Here is a 17,891-nt window from a genome sequence, read left to right on the forward strand (position 1 = left end):
CTTCAAAGAATGCATTGGTAGCTGTTTCTCAGATCTAAAAGCATTCATGTCGTCTACTTTCTTGACTATATGGCATATTCCATTGATAATAACGCATCTCACTATCCACAGACACGCGCACATCCTTCCTGGTGTAAATCTGCAGCTCAGAGGCATTTTCTCCTCCGTGACCTTTTCCTTTGTTGACGCCATCATTGTTGTTCCCAAGGTGTTAGGATTTGTTGAGTGTGACACGTTCCTTGTGGTTGTTCCATCAATTATGCATAAATAATAATAACCTCGGACAAGTCCTGATTTGCAATGACACTTCCATTATAACGGCAGCAGCCTATAACTCAGTGCACCCATTAGTTATTAATGCCTGGCCACGCCAGCTTTACTTTGTCATTTATTGCTTCATCTCTATGCCTTCTTAAATATTCAGCAACTGATGTATCTACATTTATTGTCTGTATTCTCTGCCCAGAAAACGGCTCTGACTTGCATGTGGTGGAGGGTGACCTAAATATAAAGGCTAGGACACAGCCGTCACAAAGTCCACATGTGTATGATTTATTACTGGTAAAACAACAACAAAACAACTTTTCCACAGCATGACCATTGTTTACGTTATCCAATATTTTTAGATCACAACATTTAAGATAGGATTGATAATATTAAGTCCAGAAATAAAGATTATTGTCACCTAACCATTAATATTTCTTAATTGTTAATATCTGTTCAAATATGTAGGTTTTGTGCATTTTTTGAGTGAAATATACTTGAATTTCCATCCATCCGTACTTTATTTATTCATTTATTTGTTTGTTTGTTTATCTTTACCCAGTTTTATGGCAATATCTCAACAATGACTGGTGAGCTACAAACCGTAATATATTTTGCAACGTAAACGATTTTCGATTATGGGAGACATCTTCATGTTTTCTTTTATTTTGGTGAGTGAACCAGCTTTGCACAGCAGACAAGCCCACCCAGGAATCAAAAGTGCCGTGTGAACTTCATTATTCTACAGACTTCTGTTTGAGTCTATTATGGGCTTTCTGGTGGAGCTGTGGGAACTCCGGCTCTGCTACACCTGTGCAAAAATATGTGCAGCTGCAAAGGTCATACCTTCCATTCAGCCTTGTCAAAAAAGAAAGAAAAAAAAGAGAAGACACAAAGCAACAGTTTGAATCTGATCTTTAACCCTCTGGAGGCAGGCGTTGCAGATTTGCAACAGTTAAAACCTACCTACCTGGTAACTCCACACACGTATTTCATGAGCATTTTTAAACTCTGAAGTACCGCTGAAGGACTTAATTGTTCATCCTTTTATCAACACTTATTTAGAGCCTGAGAGGGTTAAAAAAACAATGATCAAAAGCTTGCTACATGACAATTAGTTGGCTCTTTAGGGTCATATTAGACTTGTACTCTCTTGGCAGGTTTATTGTAATGTAGATATGTGACTATGTATTATTATTATCATCACCCAGGGAGTAAATGTGTCATTAATCAACTTTATTCAATTTGTTGATATAAAACAACAAAGGCTTTTTATTTAATAGAAGCTCTAATAGAAACTGTATTTATTTTTTAGGTGTAAAACGTAAATGTGATAGATCATCTCTATATTTGAAGTTATCAAACTTTCCCTCTAAAAGAGGTGATATGTCCATCAGCGCCCCCTCGCGGCTCCTCTTGAACGCTTTCAGCCTGCAGCATCACTGGTGCAGGCTGAAAGCGAAGACATTTCAGTGCACACACACACACACACACACACACACACACACACACACACACACACACACACACACACACACACACACACACACACACACACACACACGCACACACACACCAGGGCATTCCTCACCTGCTTTGAAAAAGAAAATTAGATTGAATCCTTTTGTGGAGGTTTTATTTATTTTTCCAAAATTCACACTGAGAAAATGATCCGGTTACGTTAGAAAATACTTTTTAAAATAATTAGATTTTATTTACTTTAACGTTTTTCTTTCCAAATATAACCTTAGAAGGAGACGCGTGTCAGCGACAACTCATTTAGGTATTCCTTTATTCAACAAATTATTAATATTTTTTTCATAGTGAACTTTGTGGGGAAATCTCAGATTGTTTTGGGGTTGGCCTAAATAAATAATACATTTAAACATAATAATGACGTTTATAATCGAATCGTTAGAATAATGTTCAGTTAAAAAATAAAAAAATAATTTCAACAGTTTTATTTATTTTTATTGTGTTTGTTTTAAAAGACGATTCCCTGAAACCACATCACATTCTGCTATAAATTATATCTTTATAGTTGCTCTATAACCGGAAGCTACTGAAAAAGCCTCCCGCATCATCAGCACCTTCTTAGGTGTCTGAGGGTGAATCGAGGCGGAGTGAGGTCCTTTCTCTTTTCCATGGGATCGGATAAATATAGCGCCATAAAGCCCTCTCACACACTCTCACACACACTCGCCATTTGCTGTTTGCGTAAAAGTGATTAGCCAGACACAACTGCGAAACTGTTACTTTTATAGAAGCCAAGCCGCAGAACCTTCTGTAAGACGATACAGCAGCGATGCGACGATGAATGAAAATGTGTCTAAAGTGTGACCTCCGGTCCAAGCAGGAACCCTTCCCCAAAAAACATACAAATGTACTTTACATGACTTTCAAGTAATCAGATATTTTTTAATAAATTATTGGTGCAAATATTTGATGATAATTTGAGGAAAATGCGGTCTATTGTTTTGCGCCAAAACAAATGCAAAACTAAACCTTTTTTATTCTGCACATTTAAATATATCTGCACCTTCACGTTGACTTTAAATTAGCAGGAATGTTTGAAAAACTCATCCGAATATATATATATATATATATATATATATATATATATATATATATATATATATATATATATATGGATTTTCATGTGACAAGCCCATTTAAGCTGATAATTAAATCGTTTATAAAAGAAATTTGATTTCCATTATTTCTTAAATTTATTTACAGATAACTTCAGTTTACAACACAATATAGCTACATAGAATTACATATATCTGTTTTTGTTTAATATAAACAGTCTATTTTCAGTTTTCCGTGTCTTGTATGAAAAAGAAGCCAAACTACGTCAAGTTGAGCCTCCGGTTAGAAAACAGAAAGAATAAAATACAAATAATTATTACAGATCTCAAACAAGGAAACAGAAGGGGAGAGAGACAGGTAAAAGTCAAATCATTCTCTTTTTACAAATATTTACAAATGTTACCTGTACAGAAAAATCTTCCTTTACTTTGTGTTTTTTCTCAACAGTTTTTAATGGCTTTACAGTCCAGTGCTGCCTATTGATTTGTGCTCCCGGTAATAACGTCTCTATAGAAAAATAAGCGTTTCTTTTCTGGCGCGCTGGAGTCACTGTGAAGGCCATTTGGACACCGCCGCCGCAGCTGAAGGTAAAACGTGTCCAGAAATAATATTTGAAGGAACGCTGAGGATGGGCGCGATGGCGGCGGAGGTGCGCGTCAGGGAGAGGGACTGCGCGCTCAGCAGGGCCGACTGAACGGTCACGGGAGGCCGCAGGAAAGCCTGCGCGGCGCCCGGTGAGGAGGAGGAGGCGCTGGAGACTCCGATGATGTTCTCTATGCTGAACGAAGGTCTGTTTGAAGGCTCCGATTTGATCATGGACGCCGTACTCAGGCTGTTGAGCTGCAGCTGGAGGCTCGGGCTCAGCTGAGAGCTGAACGTTTTTCGGTTCAGCTCCGCGGAGGGCAGGAGGGGCACGCCCGGGGGCAGCATGGGACCCACAGGTGGGATGTAGGGATACTGCAGAGCCGCTGGATGGGAATACGCAGCTGGATGGATGCCGTAGTGCCTCCCGTAGGGGCCTCCGAGGCTGTAGGCACCGAAACTCTGCATCATGAGCGCAGTCTGGTCCCGAAGCACGTCCGGTTGAACTCTCTTGAAACGTTTCCTCCTCCGGAGAAAGCTGCCGTTATCGAACATGTCCTCAGAAGCCGGGTCAAGGGTCCAGTAGTTGCCCTTTCCGGGGTTGCCAGGTTCCCGGGGAATTTTAACGAAGCAGTCGTTGAGGGACAAGTTGTGGCGGATGGAGTTCTGCCACGCCGGGAACTTCTCCCGATAATACGGAAAACGGTTGCTGATGAACTCGCAGATGCCGCTGAGGGTGAGTTTTTTCTGCGGGCTCTGTAGGATCGCCATGGTGATGAGAGCGATGTAGGAATAGGGAGGTTTTACCAGGCTGTTCTTGGGTTTCTGGATGGCTCCCCCCGACGCTGCGCTCTGGTCGTGACCCTCTCCCTTACCGGCGCCGGGATCTCCCTCCCCGGAGCTTTCACAGCACGGACTCCCGCCGCCGGACCTCATCTCCTCCTTCTCTACCTCGATTTCATCCTCCAGGTCGTCATCACCCGTTTCTGCTCGGAGGTCGTGCAGGATGCCCACGCCCGGGCTGTCGCAGTCGCTGTCCACCCTCTCCATGCCCTCTTCGTCCCCTTCTCCCACCACGTCGATGTCCACGTCCTCCATGAGCACCGTTTGACCGGACATGTCGCTGGCTCGGTCGCTGCCTCCAGACAGGGTCATCTCACGGCTCACTTCAAGTTTTTAAGTTTAGAATAAGTCAAAAACTCACAGTCTGAGCGGCGGCGCAGCTGGGAGAGAGCAGCGCGCGCGCACACCGCGGCTCTCGTCCTTGTCAACAGATCGGATGTCTCCCAGACTCTAGATGTGTCTGAAGCCAAGCAGTCCTGCCAACAAGACGCCTCAGCCTCTGCTAGATATTCTCCACTCGGTGAGAGAGTGGGCCTCTGCGGAGCGGCGCGTCTCCCTGGAAGTTGTTTGGAAAAGCGCGACTTTTCTTGCGCTCCTCCGTCAGCGCGAGCGCGTCCTAAACAGCTGATGTTTGGAAAGCCGAGTCGAGGTGACACATGCTTCTTTTTGAAGGCCGGAGCTTTTAACCGGACTATCTGATAGATTACTTTCTCCCCACTATAAGATATACTATCAGCGCAGGCCACGTGGTTCGGTGACGACACACGCCCCCTCTCTCTCCCGCTTCCTCCGCCTCCCCCTTCGAGTCCAGCCTGCTCTCTCTTTTCTGTTAAACCATGCAAACTGGAGTTGTTTCGTGGATTTGTCAACAATGGGACATCAGTGGTACTGCTTCTCCCTGATTTCTGTGCTCGTCCGTCATAGACCATTTAACGGTGGCGGAGGGGGGAGGAGGAGAGGGGGGTGGAGAAAATTGGCCTGCATGATTGAAAGATCCGATGCGCTCCAACGTGGCTGCGTAAAAACAACCCGAACCTTTAACTTTACCGATGCAAACTGCTGACGGCTGCAGAACGATGACGACGACAGCTAAGTCAACTGAATCTAATTTATCTTAAAACTGTGTTTGTGTATTATAACATGTTTTTATGTTTTCTGCAGGTTTATGCATGAAACGATCCACGCATGTTGCTTTTCTAACCGCTTTTTCTGCTGTTCTTTCTGCAGCCTCGATTTCCCCCTCAGCTTTACCGCTCAACCAAAAGCCAAGAAGCGAACGCAAAACGTGATGTCAAGAGTATTTTGTCCCCGCAGGATTGGCCCGAAGGATATTGAGCAGCAGCGGAGGCTGCAGCTGCAGCGGCCGTGAATGGAGAGGGGGGGAAAGGGGATTTCCTTAACAGTTTGGAAGAGGTGCTAACGATTCTAATCATTGCAATTTTTGCATTTGAAAAACAGTAGGAAGTGCGGAGCAGCGGGTGAATGCAAGGAGCGCGCGGCTCTGAAGTGGGCTGTGCACGCGCTGATAGGGAGTCTCGAGCTGAAGAATCAGACGTGTTATTATTTATAGGACGTGTCTCAAACTGTTAATATTAAGTTTAGAAGCTGAAGCAGAAATATGCAGAGCAAATTTTGGGGTGGATGATTTTTTTCAGCGAAATTAAATCGAGAGGAATTAGAATATTTAGATCAACTTATTAATATTATTGAAGCTTTATTTAAATTAATTGGCAGATGAAAATGTCAATACCCTAACGAAAAATATATATTTTTCTTAAGGTGCTGTTTGGATTTAGTTAGAACAATTAAACAATTAACTTCCTTTTATTTTAGGCTTTATTGTTTTCACGTTTCAGGTAATTTCTCTTTCATTTCGGCAAAAATTTCTCACATATTTTCTTTTCCTGTCTTTTATTTTGGAAGCCGAGTAAGCTGACGTTTGATCCCTAACAGCCTTTCGCCGAGCGCAGAGGCGCGCCTCTCCGCCTCACCTCCTCCGCTCCAGTCCGCGACAGAAGTGGGATGAATCAGACGCCATCATTAATAATGCGTGTATGGGTCAAAGGACGGAAACATGGCTTCCGATTAGACTCGCCTCGTGTTAATCTGTCGGTGACCTGTGAGATCCAAAGGTCCGTCAATACGGACTTACTTAGCAGATGAAACCAGAGTCCGCATCAACTTTTATCCTGCTCATCCCCGTGCAGCGCAGCGCGCGCGTCTTTAGGGATTTTTCTTTTCCTTTTCAACTGTTGCCATTTGCCTTAAACTTAAAACACATTTAACAAGGATTTATGAACCTTTTTCTCTTAGATGTTTTATTTATTTCGTTGCGCAGATGATCTGTGCGCATTTTACGCATTTATAGCACCACTATTCTGAGATTCATATCGAGTTTCTTGTGCTTTTCTGCAAATTGAAAAATAATTAACACGTGACATACACGTCATAATAGAACAAATGGTTAATTTCTATAGATTATGACAGATTAAAGCCGTTTTTTGTATTTCTTTTCACATGTTTCTTCTTATTTTTTGAGTTTGGATGACCGATGCGTCTCAGCCGACCTCCTTCCGCGGGTTTCCCGCATGCCTAAGACAGGTGCAGCCATTCTTCATTTGTTTTAAAAAATCCCACTTGTAGTGTCGTGTGAAAGGCGGTGTTTAACTGCTGATGTAACCTGACTGCAGCAGCACCGAGAGGGGGTTTCAGACCCGTCCTTCCTGTGATCTTTTGAAGCCTCATAAATCCGCTTTTATACCTCCGCAGTTTGTTAATGAAATGTGCGTTTTAAGCACGCATGCACGGCTTAGCGCGACAAAACCTTTTAGTATAATAAGCCATCTCACTCCTGCGTGAGGCCATTAGGGGGCTTTAGGCTGAAGAGCAGCATCAGCAGCAGAAGCAGCAGCAGCAGCTCCGGTGATGGAGAGGAAGCAGCTCTTGATGGCAGAAAAAAAAGAACAGCAGCAAGGTCGCTGCTAACAAATAATTGTGATCATAATAAAGTTCTGCTCTGATGATCTCTGATATTTTTCTCCACCTTTGTCTCACTTCACGTTTTGCTACAGCTGTGTGGCTGGGGTCAGAGGTCAGGGTCACCTCCTGCAGAAGCAGGAGGCTCAGCAGCTTTTCAGGTAATAAATTCAGATTTAAAAACTCCTGAAAGGAACATTCCTGCAACAAATAAAATAAATAAATAAATAAATAAATATAGATTTTAAGCCATTGAAAAAAAAAATTATGTATTTAGTGATAAAAATGCACTTAGCTCTTTTTTTAAATAAAAAAGTTATTTTTATTCTTTTGCATTCATTCGGAGTAATAGGAGGTACAACAACAACAACAAATATAATAATAATAATAATAATAATAATTACTACTACTAATAATAATAATTAATAATAATAATAATAATAATAATATTTCATCAAAGCTTCATAAATCCTAAGTATTGTTCTCTATAAAATTAAGAGCATAAAATGTGATCCGAATCTTTTAGTATTTTTAGAAGAAGTTTATCATTTAAGGTCTCTGGGTGGTGCATGATAACCCATCGCCACACAAAACGTCACATCCGGGAGCGGTTAGGAGCATAAACAGTTTGATTGTAACAGTCAGTAAAAAGCCTTCTGGACCACATCCAGGCTCACTGGCGGATGGATGTTGATTTACTATCCTTCATTTCCCATCTGATCAATACTGACTGCTCTCCCATAACATGTTGACAAAAATGTTTATAAAAGACAAACAGACAACACAAATGTTAATCTTTTCATCTCACAAAGAAAACATTTTCCAACTTGATGTAAATCTCACATTGTTGTGATGCTAGATGGCAGGTTTTTTTGGGTGGGTGGGGGGTAGAATGCAGTTGGAGGCTGCTGCAGAGATATGATAAATTAATCCATTGTTAGTCTGTAATTAAAATTATTTTACACCAAGAGCAAAATCGTCACCTTGTCAGAGTCAATAAAAGCACAAAATCCCCAGATGCTCCACTTAAAGGGATTTATTCATATTCCTCAAAAGTGAGATGTTTTTAAGGTGGACAGGGTGAGTTCTGCAGGTCACCTGACAGGAAAGGCAGTCAGCTTTTCTTTCTTCCTCTCTTTATTTTTGGAAATCACAATTTTCAGCTCCTCTCCAGGACTCTACTCCATCAAGCAGCGAGTTTCTGTCAAACAAGATGATGGAGCTCATCTTTAACCCCCTTCTGCTGGAGCCGCGCAGCCACCTCTCATCGAGGGCCCAAACGCAGCACCCACGTGCTCTCGCGCCTGTTTGAACGCGTGCTGATGATTTATCCAGGCCTCCGTCTTCTCTAGAGCTCAATTATAGTTTAGAGCATTTTTGTAATTTATGATCAAATGTTTAAAATGAAAATTTCAGATTTCTTTTGGTAAAATAAAACACAGGAAAACAAAACGAGCCTTTTTTGAGGGGTCTGCAGGGATGATTTCTGCTTTGACAATAACTTTAATATTGTGACGTGTTTCTGCTGAAACGAGAAAAAAAATCAGATTTTGGGTTGTGACGTGATCTGAATAAAGACGTTTTTTTGACGTTTTTCCAAATGCGAAATTTCACTTTCTAAAATCACTACTTTGTGTTTTTAAGCGAAATTATGTTCAATCCGACTTTTAGCCATTTTTACGGGTTATTTATAAAAAATATAACGTTAGGTTACTCGTAATAAATACATATTATTAATATAAATATTTTGCTTATTTATAGGTAATGCCCACGAGTGTGTCCTGTCCTCGTTCCTCTCCGGTTGTCCGTTCCCAGTCCCCCCCGGCAGTCAGCGATGAGAGGAACCCCGGGGAGGGAGGGAAAAAGTGTGTGTGCGGTGCGCGCGTGTGTGTGTGTGTGAGGGGTGGGGGTGGGGGTGGGGGGGTCTTCTTGGTGGGAAAGTGACACCTCCTGCTAAATACAGCCGGATTACCATCCCAATGTACTTGTTAAATACGTTCAATGTCACTCAGTTTGTCGGTGCTTTGTCATTCAGACCATTGGAGCTGAAAGCTGCTCACGGAGTGTCTGCGCGTTGGTCGAGCGCGTGCACGTGGCGATTTAAGGCCGCAAAGTGGCCTATATATAGGTGGTATTTATATATATATATATATATATATATATATATATATATATATATATATATATATATATATATAGGTGGTATATATATATATATATATATATATATATATATATATATATATATATATATATATATATATATATATAGGTGGTATATATATATATATATATAGACCACCTATATATATATATATATATATATATATATATATATATATATATATATATATATATATATATATATAAAAAATCCTTTTTTAAAATAACAGCAAAGATCTATTAAATTCTATGTTGCGTCTTCTCCTCTACTGATCTGTCCAACAGAAAAAGTTAGTTTATGTTAGGAAAAGAGCATGCCTGCAAGTCTGCAGGTTTTGAGTCACATGACAGTGAACCTCTCATTCATCGTGACCCTTGAACTCAATATCCTGCTGCCTATTGATGCATATACATATATGTGTATAACATCACAGTAAATTACCTCCTGCTCATCGCATAATAATGTTCCTTCACATAATGTGTCAAGTTCCTCAGACACTTCTACCTCTTCACGAACCCAATTATTATAGTATCAGACGAGAAAGAGACAAAATCTTTGAGCTTGGAGCAGATAAAATGTTGGCTTGATTTTTTTGTCATACTACTAGATGATTTAAAAATTTCAACCATATAAGCAAAGCTTTTTTAGTTATTTAAATGATCCTAAAGCAGTCCTCTTTTAGTCTAAATCTCCTATTTGCTTTATAAAAAGTGTCCTTGTCTGTTGTTCCAGTGGGGGGAGTGCACGGCCTCATCAAAGTCATGGTGCTGTCTCTTGAAATTAAGGACTGCACCTTTAAATTGTCAATTACTTGGAGGTTAAGTAGACTGAATAGACTCAGTGATTCAAATCAGGTGGTACAATTTACTACACATCACTCTCTGCATTCACATCAGTGCACAGACAACGAGGTGCACTTTTTAATGAATGCATTTCAATATTCAGCCACAAATTTAATCCCTGTTGTTGGACATTGAAACATATTATTCACCAGAGAGCTCATCTTGAAGCCCCAAAAGGCCCAATTTGAACTCCTAAAGCCGTTCATCATCAGCAGTAACACATGCCAACACCAATTACACAGATTTATCTGTAAAAACATAGCTGCGCTTAATTATTTACACAACAGGCACATTGTTGTGCATTTCTCAGATGAACGTTTACGTTTGGTTCATAATCTGCAGTTAATATGAAAAAAAATTACACCAATGCTTCAAATGTACTTTTCTGTTGCAGGTCTTTCTTCATTAGTGAGGAACAAAAGTCATAAAAATACTTACTGTGAGAAATGAAAATAATACCGTTTTAGGGGAAATGTTTGGATTATAAAACGTGATGTGATCCATAAAAATGCACGTTTTAGGGAAACTTCTTAAACGAGCAACAATGAAAGAACATTAAAGATGACTGGGATTGTTACATATTAATATGTTTACGGTGTTTTCTGATCTGCAGGTGTATTTTGGAAAGGAAAACAAAAGAATTGTCAGACTTACATAGTGTGGTACTTGTAGTATCTTGGATGTACATTTTTATCTATCAACAATTCCCTTTTACTTGTTTAGGGAAAACAAACGAGCACCATTTGGTTTAGTTCTGACCTGTTTTAATCATCGGTATTTATGTGAGCTCCCTGACATAAATAAATATCTAATAAATACTTAAAAGTTTGTGAAAATGTTCCCATAAAAGTGATTTTTAAAATGTGTTTACAACACTGGTTTTATGCTCTGTTTATTTGCTCATATTTATAACAATAAAAAGCTTTTAAAATGAACAGATTACTATAAGATATAAAAAAAAGACGCAGCATCTTTTTTAAATGAGCAATAAAGCTTCAAATCGCAGCGGGTGTTAAATATAAGGTCTCTCACACTGCTGCCGTGTTCCAACAACAGAAACAGGCGGAGCTGTTTGTCTAAAATGTCATCTAGCTCATTTTGTACATCACCTTTTCTCCCGTCGCAGTAAATACGCTTTTCAGTCTTTTCAGAGACGGAAGCGGTTTAAACGATGAAGTTAAGAAGTTAAACAGCATCAGAAAGTTGCCCCTCTCAGACCTACGCTGGCAGTCCAAAGTCAGCCAAGCATCAATATTTTACCATCCCTCAAGAATCCCTTTTACAGACGCAATCAATGCCTCCTATTCATTATCCGTGTGTATGTCTTCTAGGTATGGCCTTTGTCATTAAGCAATAATTCTCTCTTCCACAGTTCCACATTACTCCACTGCTCCATACTTTTACAAATGCCTCAGGGCTATAAATACTAATGAAATCTCTTTGCTTAATTTGATTTTGCTGGTACACTTGCAGTTATGGCTGAACTTTCCCACGAGAGAGGCTGATTGAACACTTTCAAGTCCTTATGGAAGCAGGAAAACATTCCAAAGAGCTGGGGAGATCATTTCCATAATTACCCCGATCGGCAGCCTAATGACCTTCTGTGACAATAAAAAGATCTCTTGTTAATTTCATTTCTGTCGCTGACATTCAAGAGATTCCTATCTTACATGTTTGAGGGTTCACAAGATAACAAGTGTACTTTTTTTCCTCCTTCCCCCAGCGAAAGAGCAGTCCCATTCAGTCGCGTCGCCCCCCCCCCCCCTCCCCCGCAGCGACGCGGCTCTGCTGTGAAAGGGGTCTGCCCGAGTCTGCAGCCCATCTACCCTGCCCCAAAGTTGGATAATTTATGGGCCTGAGGGAGACTATAAAGATGGATCTTTGAGGCAATCAATTCTCATGTTTCGTTTTGAATGGTGGGACAGAAATGAAGTGCAGAATAATTAAAAAGATCACAAGTCCCCCCTCGCATGTAATAGTGAGTGGGTCCAGAGGCGGTGGGCTCTGCCCTGGTGCCAGAGGAAGTGCTTTTGATGTGACTGAGAGGACACCCAGACCCGGTCCAACACGCCGCTGCACAATGGAATGGTTTTACTCTCCGCCACACACTGAGGCTGCGTTGCAGCTCATGCTCGAGGACTGTGCTTGTCCACCAAGCAGATCATAAGCAGAGACAGTCTGGGGGGGGTCAGGATGACTCAGAGCTGGGATGAAAAGTGTTGGAGGCGGTTGTTTGGAATATGTTTCGCAGCGAACACAATGCTCAGAGTGTTTCTGAATGGTAAAATAAAACCCGTCTGGTCATTGCATATGAATAGGTGTCAAAATGTACCATCAACCCCTTTGCATGCCCAACTGTAAGCTACTGTGTGCTGATCAAAACCACCACAGAATTCTGAATTTGTTATTGACAACTGGATATTGTTGAAAGGCTTTTTGTAAATCTCCCGTTTTTGTCTTTTCGGTCAAAAGATGCTGTGGGAATCCACTCGGACCACCAACACGGAGCTGCACGCATCCAGTGTTTGAATAATATGAGAGAAAATGAATTCAAACACCATACAGACGGGAACCTCTCAATTACGATGACAGCGTTTAGCGGAGACGTGCGCTTGTGTGGGCGTCCTGGAAACAGATGACTGCACGTGTGACTGGTTTTCTCACTAATGATCAGTTTTCTGGTCACTTGGTCAACTCAACATCTGCAGACAGCAACTGTTAGTGAAGTTGGGTTGTGGCATCAGGTGATTTTTATTTGCATGTAACCCTCTCAGGCTCAAAATAAGTTTTGATAAAAAGACAAACAGCTAAGTCCTTCAGGGGTACTTCTGAGTTAAACAATGCTCATGATGTGGATTAACCAGGTAGGTGGGTTTTAACTGTTGCACATCTGCAACGCCTGCCTCCAGAGGGTTAAAGGTGTTAACATGTGTTAATGGTGAGATAATCATGTGACTTGCACTTCAAACACTGCTTGGGTTTTAAACTTACCAGTGTTGAATCACTGAAGACCACTACTTGGTTATCGTAGATAGCAGCCTTCTAATATTACTGCATTGCTGATTTGGCTGAAGGCGGGTTGGGTAGCTGTAAAGAGAGATTTGTTTGTCGCTAGATTTTTATGGCTCTGCTCTCGGCTGCCCTTTCCGCGCTGGATATCTTCATACTCAGCCAACCCCGATGCTGTTCAGACAGTTAAGATCTGGAATCTGTTTACAGTCTTTTGGTCTCACTGACTCACCAATAGCTGTCCCTGTGTTGCAGAACCACATGTTTATTCCATCAACACATTCTCACTCCCAGCGCGTCAAAAACAAACGCTTGGTCAGCCACCCTCCGCCTCAGACCCCTGACGCCAAAAGTGCCCTTTTTCGTTACTTATGTACGAAAAGGGGTTTTTCCCTTATTTGACTGCAGATCCCAATGCAGCGTAAAACTGACGCGATGGGATGTCCGCAGCCGGGGCACCAAACAAGCTCATTGTGCCTCACCCTAACCTTATCCTCTTATTTAACCTTCTCCTCACTCCTACCCTAACCTTAACCATCTTGCTAGCGAACACGTTAGTGATGTGTCGATCGCTCTGTGAAGTGAATGGCGGGAGCCGCCTCGTCATTGGTCGGGTTTGGACCGAGCCAACGCGAGGGGGGAGGTTTCAGCTACCACGGTGGAGGTTAAAAGTAGAGGGTATTTGCAACCTCCCCCTCGCCAGATGGTTTGTTCTAACGTTCCCCTTGCCTGGGCGGCAAATACGAAAATTCACAGTCAGAATGCATGGGAAACAGACGCTTGATCACAGTGAGAGTAACGTTTTAGGTAGCAAGAGGGTTACGGTTAGGATGAGGGAGAGAGGAAGGTTATAAATAGTGAAACGTTAAGGTTTAGGTGCGGTTAAATGAGCTGGTTCTGTGCCGCACCAGCGGACATCCCATCGCGTCAGTTTTACGCTGCATTAGGATCATCAAAAGGGAAAACCCCCTTTTTGCACATAAGTGATGAAAAAGGGCACTTTTGGCGTCAGCGGTCTGACGTGGAGGGTGGCTGACCAAGCGTTTGTTTTTGACGCGCTGGGAGTGAGAACGTGTTGATTCCTTCTGTGTCTGATGATGCCTTTAATGGATGGGCTACTAAAGGCATTCTCTATGACTTATGCGTTGATATATTTGCCTCTTTGAACAACTGGTGACCAAATTTCATATCCACAACTCACAGTTCTTCAGGTATTTACAACTGAGACATTTTAGCTAGTCTAACCCGGCATGTCTCGGTTTGCTTGAGGAGATCTTGGATTGTCGGACATCCCCTTAGAAAGTTTTGAGTGAACTTTACACCTGACTCAGCTCACGCCATCAGAGCAGTCTGGAGGCTTTGAAACAGAAATGGTAACTGGACCTGGGTGTTGGATTGTCAGAGGAGGTCTGGAACACAGTTCTACGGAACATCCATAAATCTTCAATCTGTGTGAGACGCATTCAGTACAAAGTGGTGCACTGTTTGCATTGGTGCAAATCTCAAATTAAAGGAACACTCTGCAGTTTTGGATTGCTTTATGACCCCCAAGAGGAGTCTGTTTTCATTCACTGTTGTAAAAATGAAACGGAGAGTCTTAACTTTGCTGTGCGTCGGTCACATCATCTTGCAAAGGCTTACGTCTCGGCCCGGCCACTCCGGTCATCACAGCAGCCTACACCACGCTCAGGACAGTCCACTCTTCTCATGCATCGTTCCACAAATGTGGAATGACCTTCCAAGCACTACCAGGACAGCGGCTTCCTTTTCGACTTTCAAGAAACTCCTGAAGACCCTGCTCTTCAGAGAGCATCTTCTAAACTAGCACCCTCTCTGCACCCGCCCCTCCTCTCTACTGTCCACTGCTTGTTCCCTACTCTCCATGACTGATGTCAAGTTGTTGTTGTTGTTGTTGTTGTTAGCCTCAAGGGCAACATGCCGATTATCACTTGTAAGTCGCTTTGGACAAAAGCGTCTGCTAAATACATAAACATAAACATGATGCTGTCGCTCTCAGCTGCAGTTCCGTGGGTGATCCAACGGTGGTACAACGTTCTAATCACTGACATTTTAGGGTGTTCTGATGTCCATATTAAGTATTGGTCTGCGCGTGTTGGTTTCCTGTATGTGTTTATGTTCAGGGTCCCGTCACTCAGTCTAGTTATTTTCATGTCCATGAATGTTATGCTGCTTTCTATTTGTTCTTCATAAGTACATTTGGGACTGGCAGTTAGTCATTTTTTATAGAAACTTCAAAAAACCTTCACAATCTCATCTAGTCCAAATTCTGAAGCTTGGAAAATGCCAGAGTTCACAGATCTGGTCACCAACAGAATGTGTTTTTGTGTCCAGATGGTGGATTCGGACTCAAGAAAGCAACTTGTGTAGAATAAAGTCAATTGTTCCATTTAAACGTGTTACAATCAAAGTGCTGCGGTAAATTGTTATTTGGCTGACTTTTACTTGTTCTAACTGAAGAACTAACGGCGAAGCTAAATGCCTAATGGGGCCATGTGACTGGATCTGAAAAAGCAACTCAGAACAGCAAATGCAATTATCGTTAGAATTCTGCACAAAAACAATCTATTCTAGAAATTAGAAGTATTCCTGTCAGATGACTCGTGTTAGAGGGCTCTAATATTATTTGGAAAAGCCTAACGCCTTCTTTGAATGTTATCAAATGTTTACAAAAGAGTTTAATGAGCTAAAATGCAATCAGGGGATCAGCCTGGCTGTTACACCAGTGGCAGCATTGAGTAGCAATTTCCAAAACTGACTTGCATCATTGGTAACAAACATTAGGAAGCATCAAACAGAAAGCAACAGGATATCAGAACAGTGAATGACAGGATGAAGGAAACATCTCATGGTTGATAAGTGGTGATTCTCCAGCTGGAATATCTCCTCCTCCTTAGGTATTTAGAACATGTTGCACTTGTGCAGTGATTGTTCTTTCCTTTGCACGGTTCAGTCCTCTTGGTTTTGCTGCATCCTGCAGGATTTTCCAAGCTTCCACAAAGGCCCCATTCTCCCCCATGTTGCTCTTCTTCATCACCCAGCTCCAGGGCACGGCACATCTGCTCAAACCCCTGCATTGTCTGCACAAAACCACATATTAAATTTGGCTGGCTCAAGCCGTTTCATTGAGTTGTGGCAGGAATTCCTTTGCTGGGTCATTTCTCTGTGTACATGGTTTGGGAACACATTTGAAACAAAGCGAGCCAGTCAAGGATAACATTGAGGAAGTTGCATACATTTCAAGTTTTGTGGCACACGTCATTTCTGTTTCATGCTCATTTTTTTATTGGCGTTATTTGTCAGCGCAGATCCATGCAAAGGGGGAACACTGAGCAACTGTAGCTTCAAGCAATCCCAAATTTCTCCTTGCATGTGTCATGTTTTGCACTTCATTAAGAATTCTGGTTTTTCCCCATCAGGAATGTCAAGGGAATAAAAAAGAGAGCAACTATGTATGTGCTTTCTGTCCACGACTAATAATTAACAAAGAATGATAAAAAGATGGATCCGATTTCAAATGAGCAGCAGCGCCGAGGAAAATCCATTTGTTCTGATTTGAATTGTTTTATCATACTTTTTCATTTCATATGGGTTGTTTCATCGCTACATCAGCAGAGCCTGATTTCATCTGTCGGTTCAAAACCACATTAATAATTTATGTTGCTCAGCCCACAGCAGTTAGAATCGGAACCCCTTTCTTAATTTGAAAGTAATAAAAAATGTGTCAAAATATTTTTTTTGTTTGAAAATGCTGATATTTTTTAAAATCCATCAAATGCTAACTTCTGCATTATGTGGATGCTTAAATTCCACCATTGTGTCCAAATGCATCCAGAGAAACCACCCTGTTGTGTCGAAACACTTTCCAGCTTCCTGAAGAACCAGTCCAGTTTCGAACACGTCTGTGGATCGAGAGTGGACACGCCTGCAGGGAGTCAGACCAAAGCCAGAGGAAAATTAAATGAGTTCCAAATTGTGGAAAAAAAAAAAAAAAAAAAAAAAAACGGAACAATTTTTTTAATCTAATTTCTCTTGATTTTAGTATATTCAATAAACAAAACATTTAAAAATAATCCAAAATATGCAGTTGAAAGGTTTAAATTTGTGCTGTAAAATAAGGTCAAAAGAAAACCAGATAAATAAGAACACATGCCTTATTACGCTGTTTCCTTTTATTTAAATTAACAAAGTCAAAATTTAGAAGCAAGAAGAGAAAAACTAAAACCCTCGAATAAGTCACTTGCAGAACGAAACTTGGTTAAAGCTAATTCCATGCTTTCGTTCTTTTTAAACACAGAAACAGTTTTGTTTACCTGTTAGTGACGCTACAGTTTCGCCGCCGGCTGCCGGCTTCTTCAGGCTGACGCTGATGGTGGCGCGTCACTTCCTTCTCCATTCATCTGCGGGCAGCAGAGGACGTTGTCGCCCTCTACTGCCCGCTCTCCCCTCTCCGACGATGCAGTCCCATGCGTGGTCCAGCGTGTAAACTCCGTCGTCCCTGTTCATGGTCCCACATCCACGTCTCCTTATCTCGATTGCTTCCTTGATCCATCTTTTGTATTTTTGTTGTTCAGTGGTTATGATCCGTGTGCTGTCCCAGT

At 41.6% G+C, this 17,891-nt stretch overlaps 1 protein-coding gene across 1 annotated transcript; it reads right to left on the reverse strand.

Moving 5' to 3' along the window:
• Positions 1–2,980: 2,980 nt before the first annotated feature.
• foxd3 (forkhead box D3) lies at positions 2,981–7,460 on the reverse strand. The gene has a single exon (XM_015970996.3). It carries the CDS (start codon positions 4,591–4,593, stop codon positions 3,403–3,405), a length of 1,191 nt encoding a protein of 396 aa, XP_015826482.1. The 5' UTR covers positions 4,594–7,460; the 3' UTR covers positions 2,981–3,402.
• Between the last annotated feature and the right edge of the window lie 10,431 nt (positions 7,461–17,891).

Source organism: Nothobranchius furzeri, chromosome 8 (assembly GCF_043380555.1).
Source record: "Nothobranchius furzeri strain GRZ-AD chromosome 8, NfurGRZ-RIMD1, whole genome shotgun sequence".
Taxonomy (NCBI): domain Eukaryota; kingdom Metazoa; phylum Chordata; class Actinopteri; order Cyprinodontiformes; family Nothobranchiidae; genus Nothobranchius; species Nothobranchius furzeri.

Excerpts from the sequence above, each read along its gene's own strand:
- foxd3 (XM_015970996.3), bottom strand. The coding sequence starts at position 4,593 with ATGACCCTGTCTGGAGGCAGCGACCGAGCCAGCGACATGTCCGGTCAA.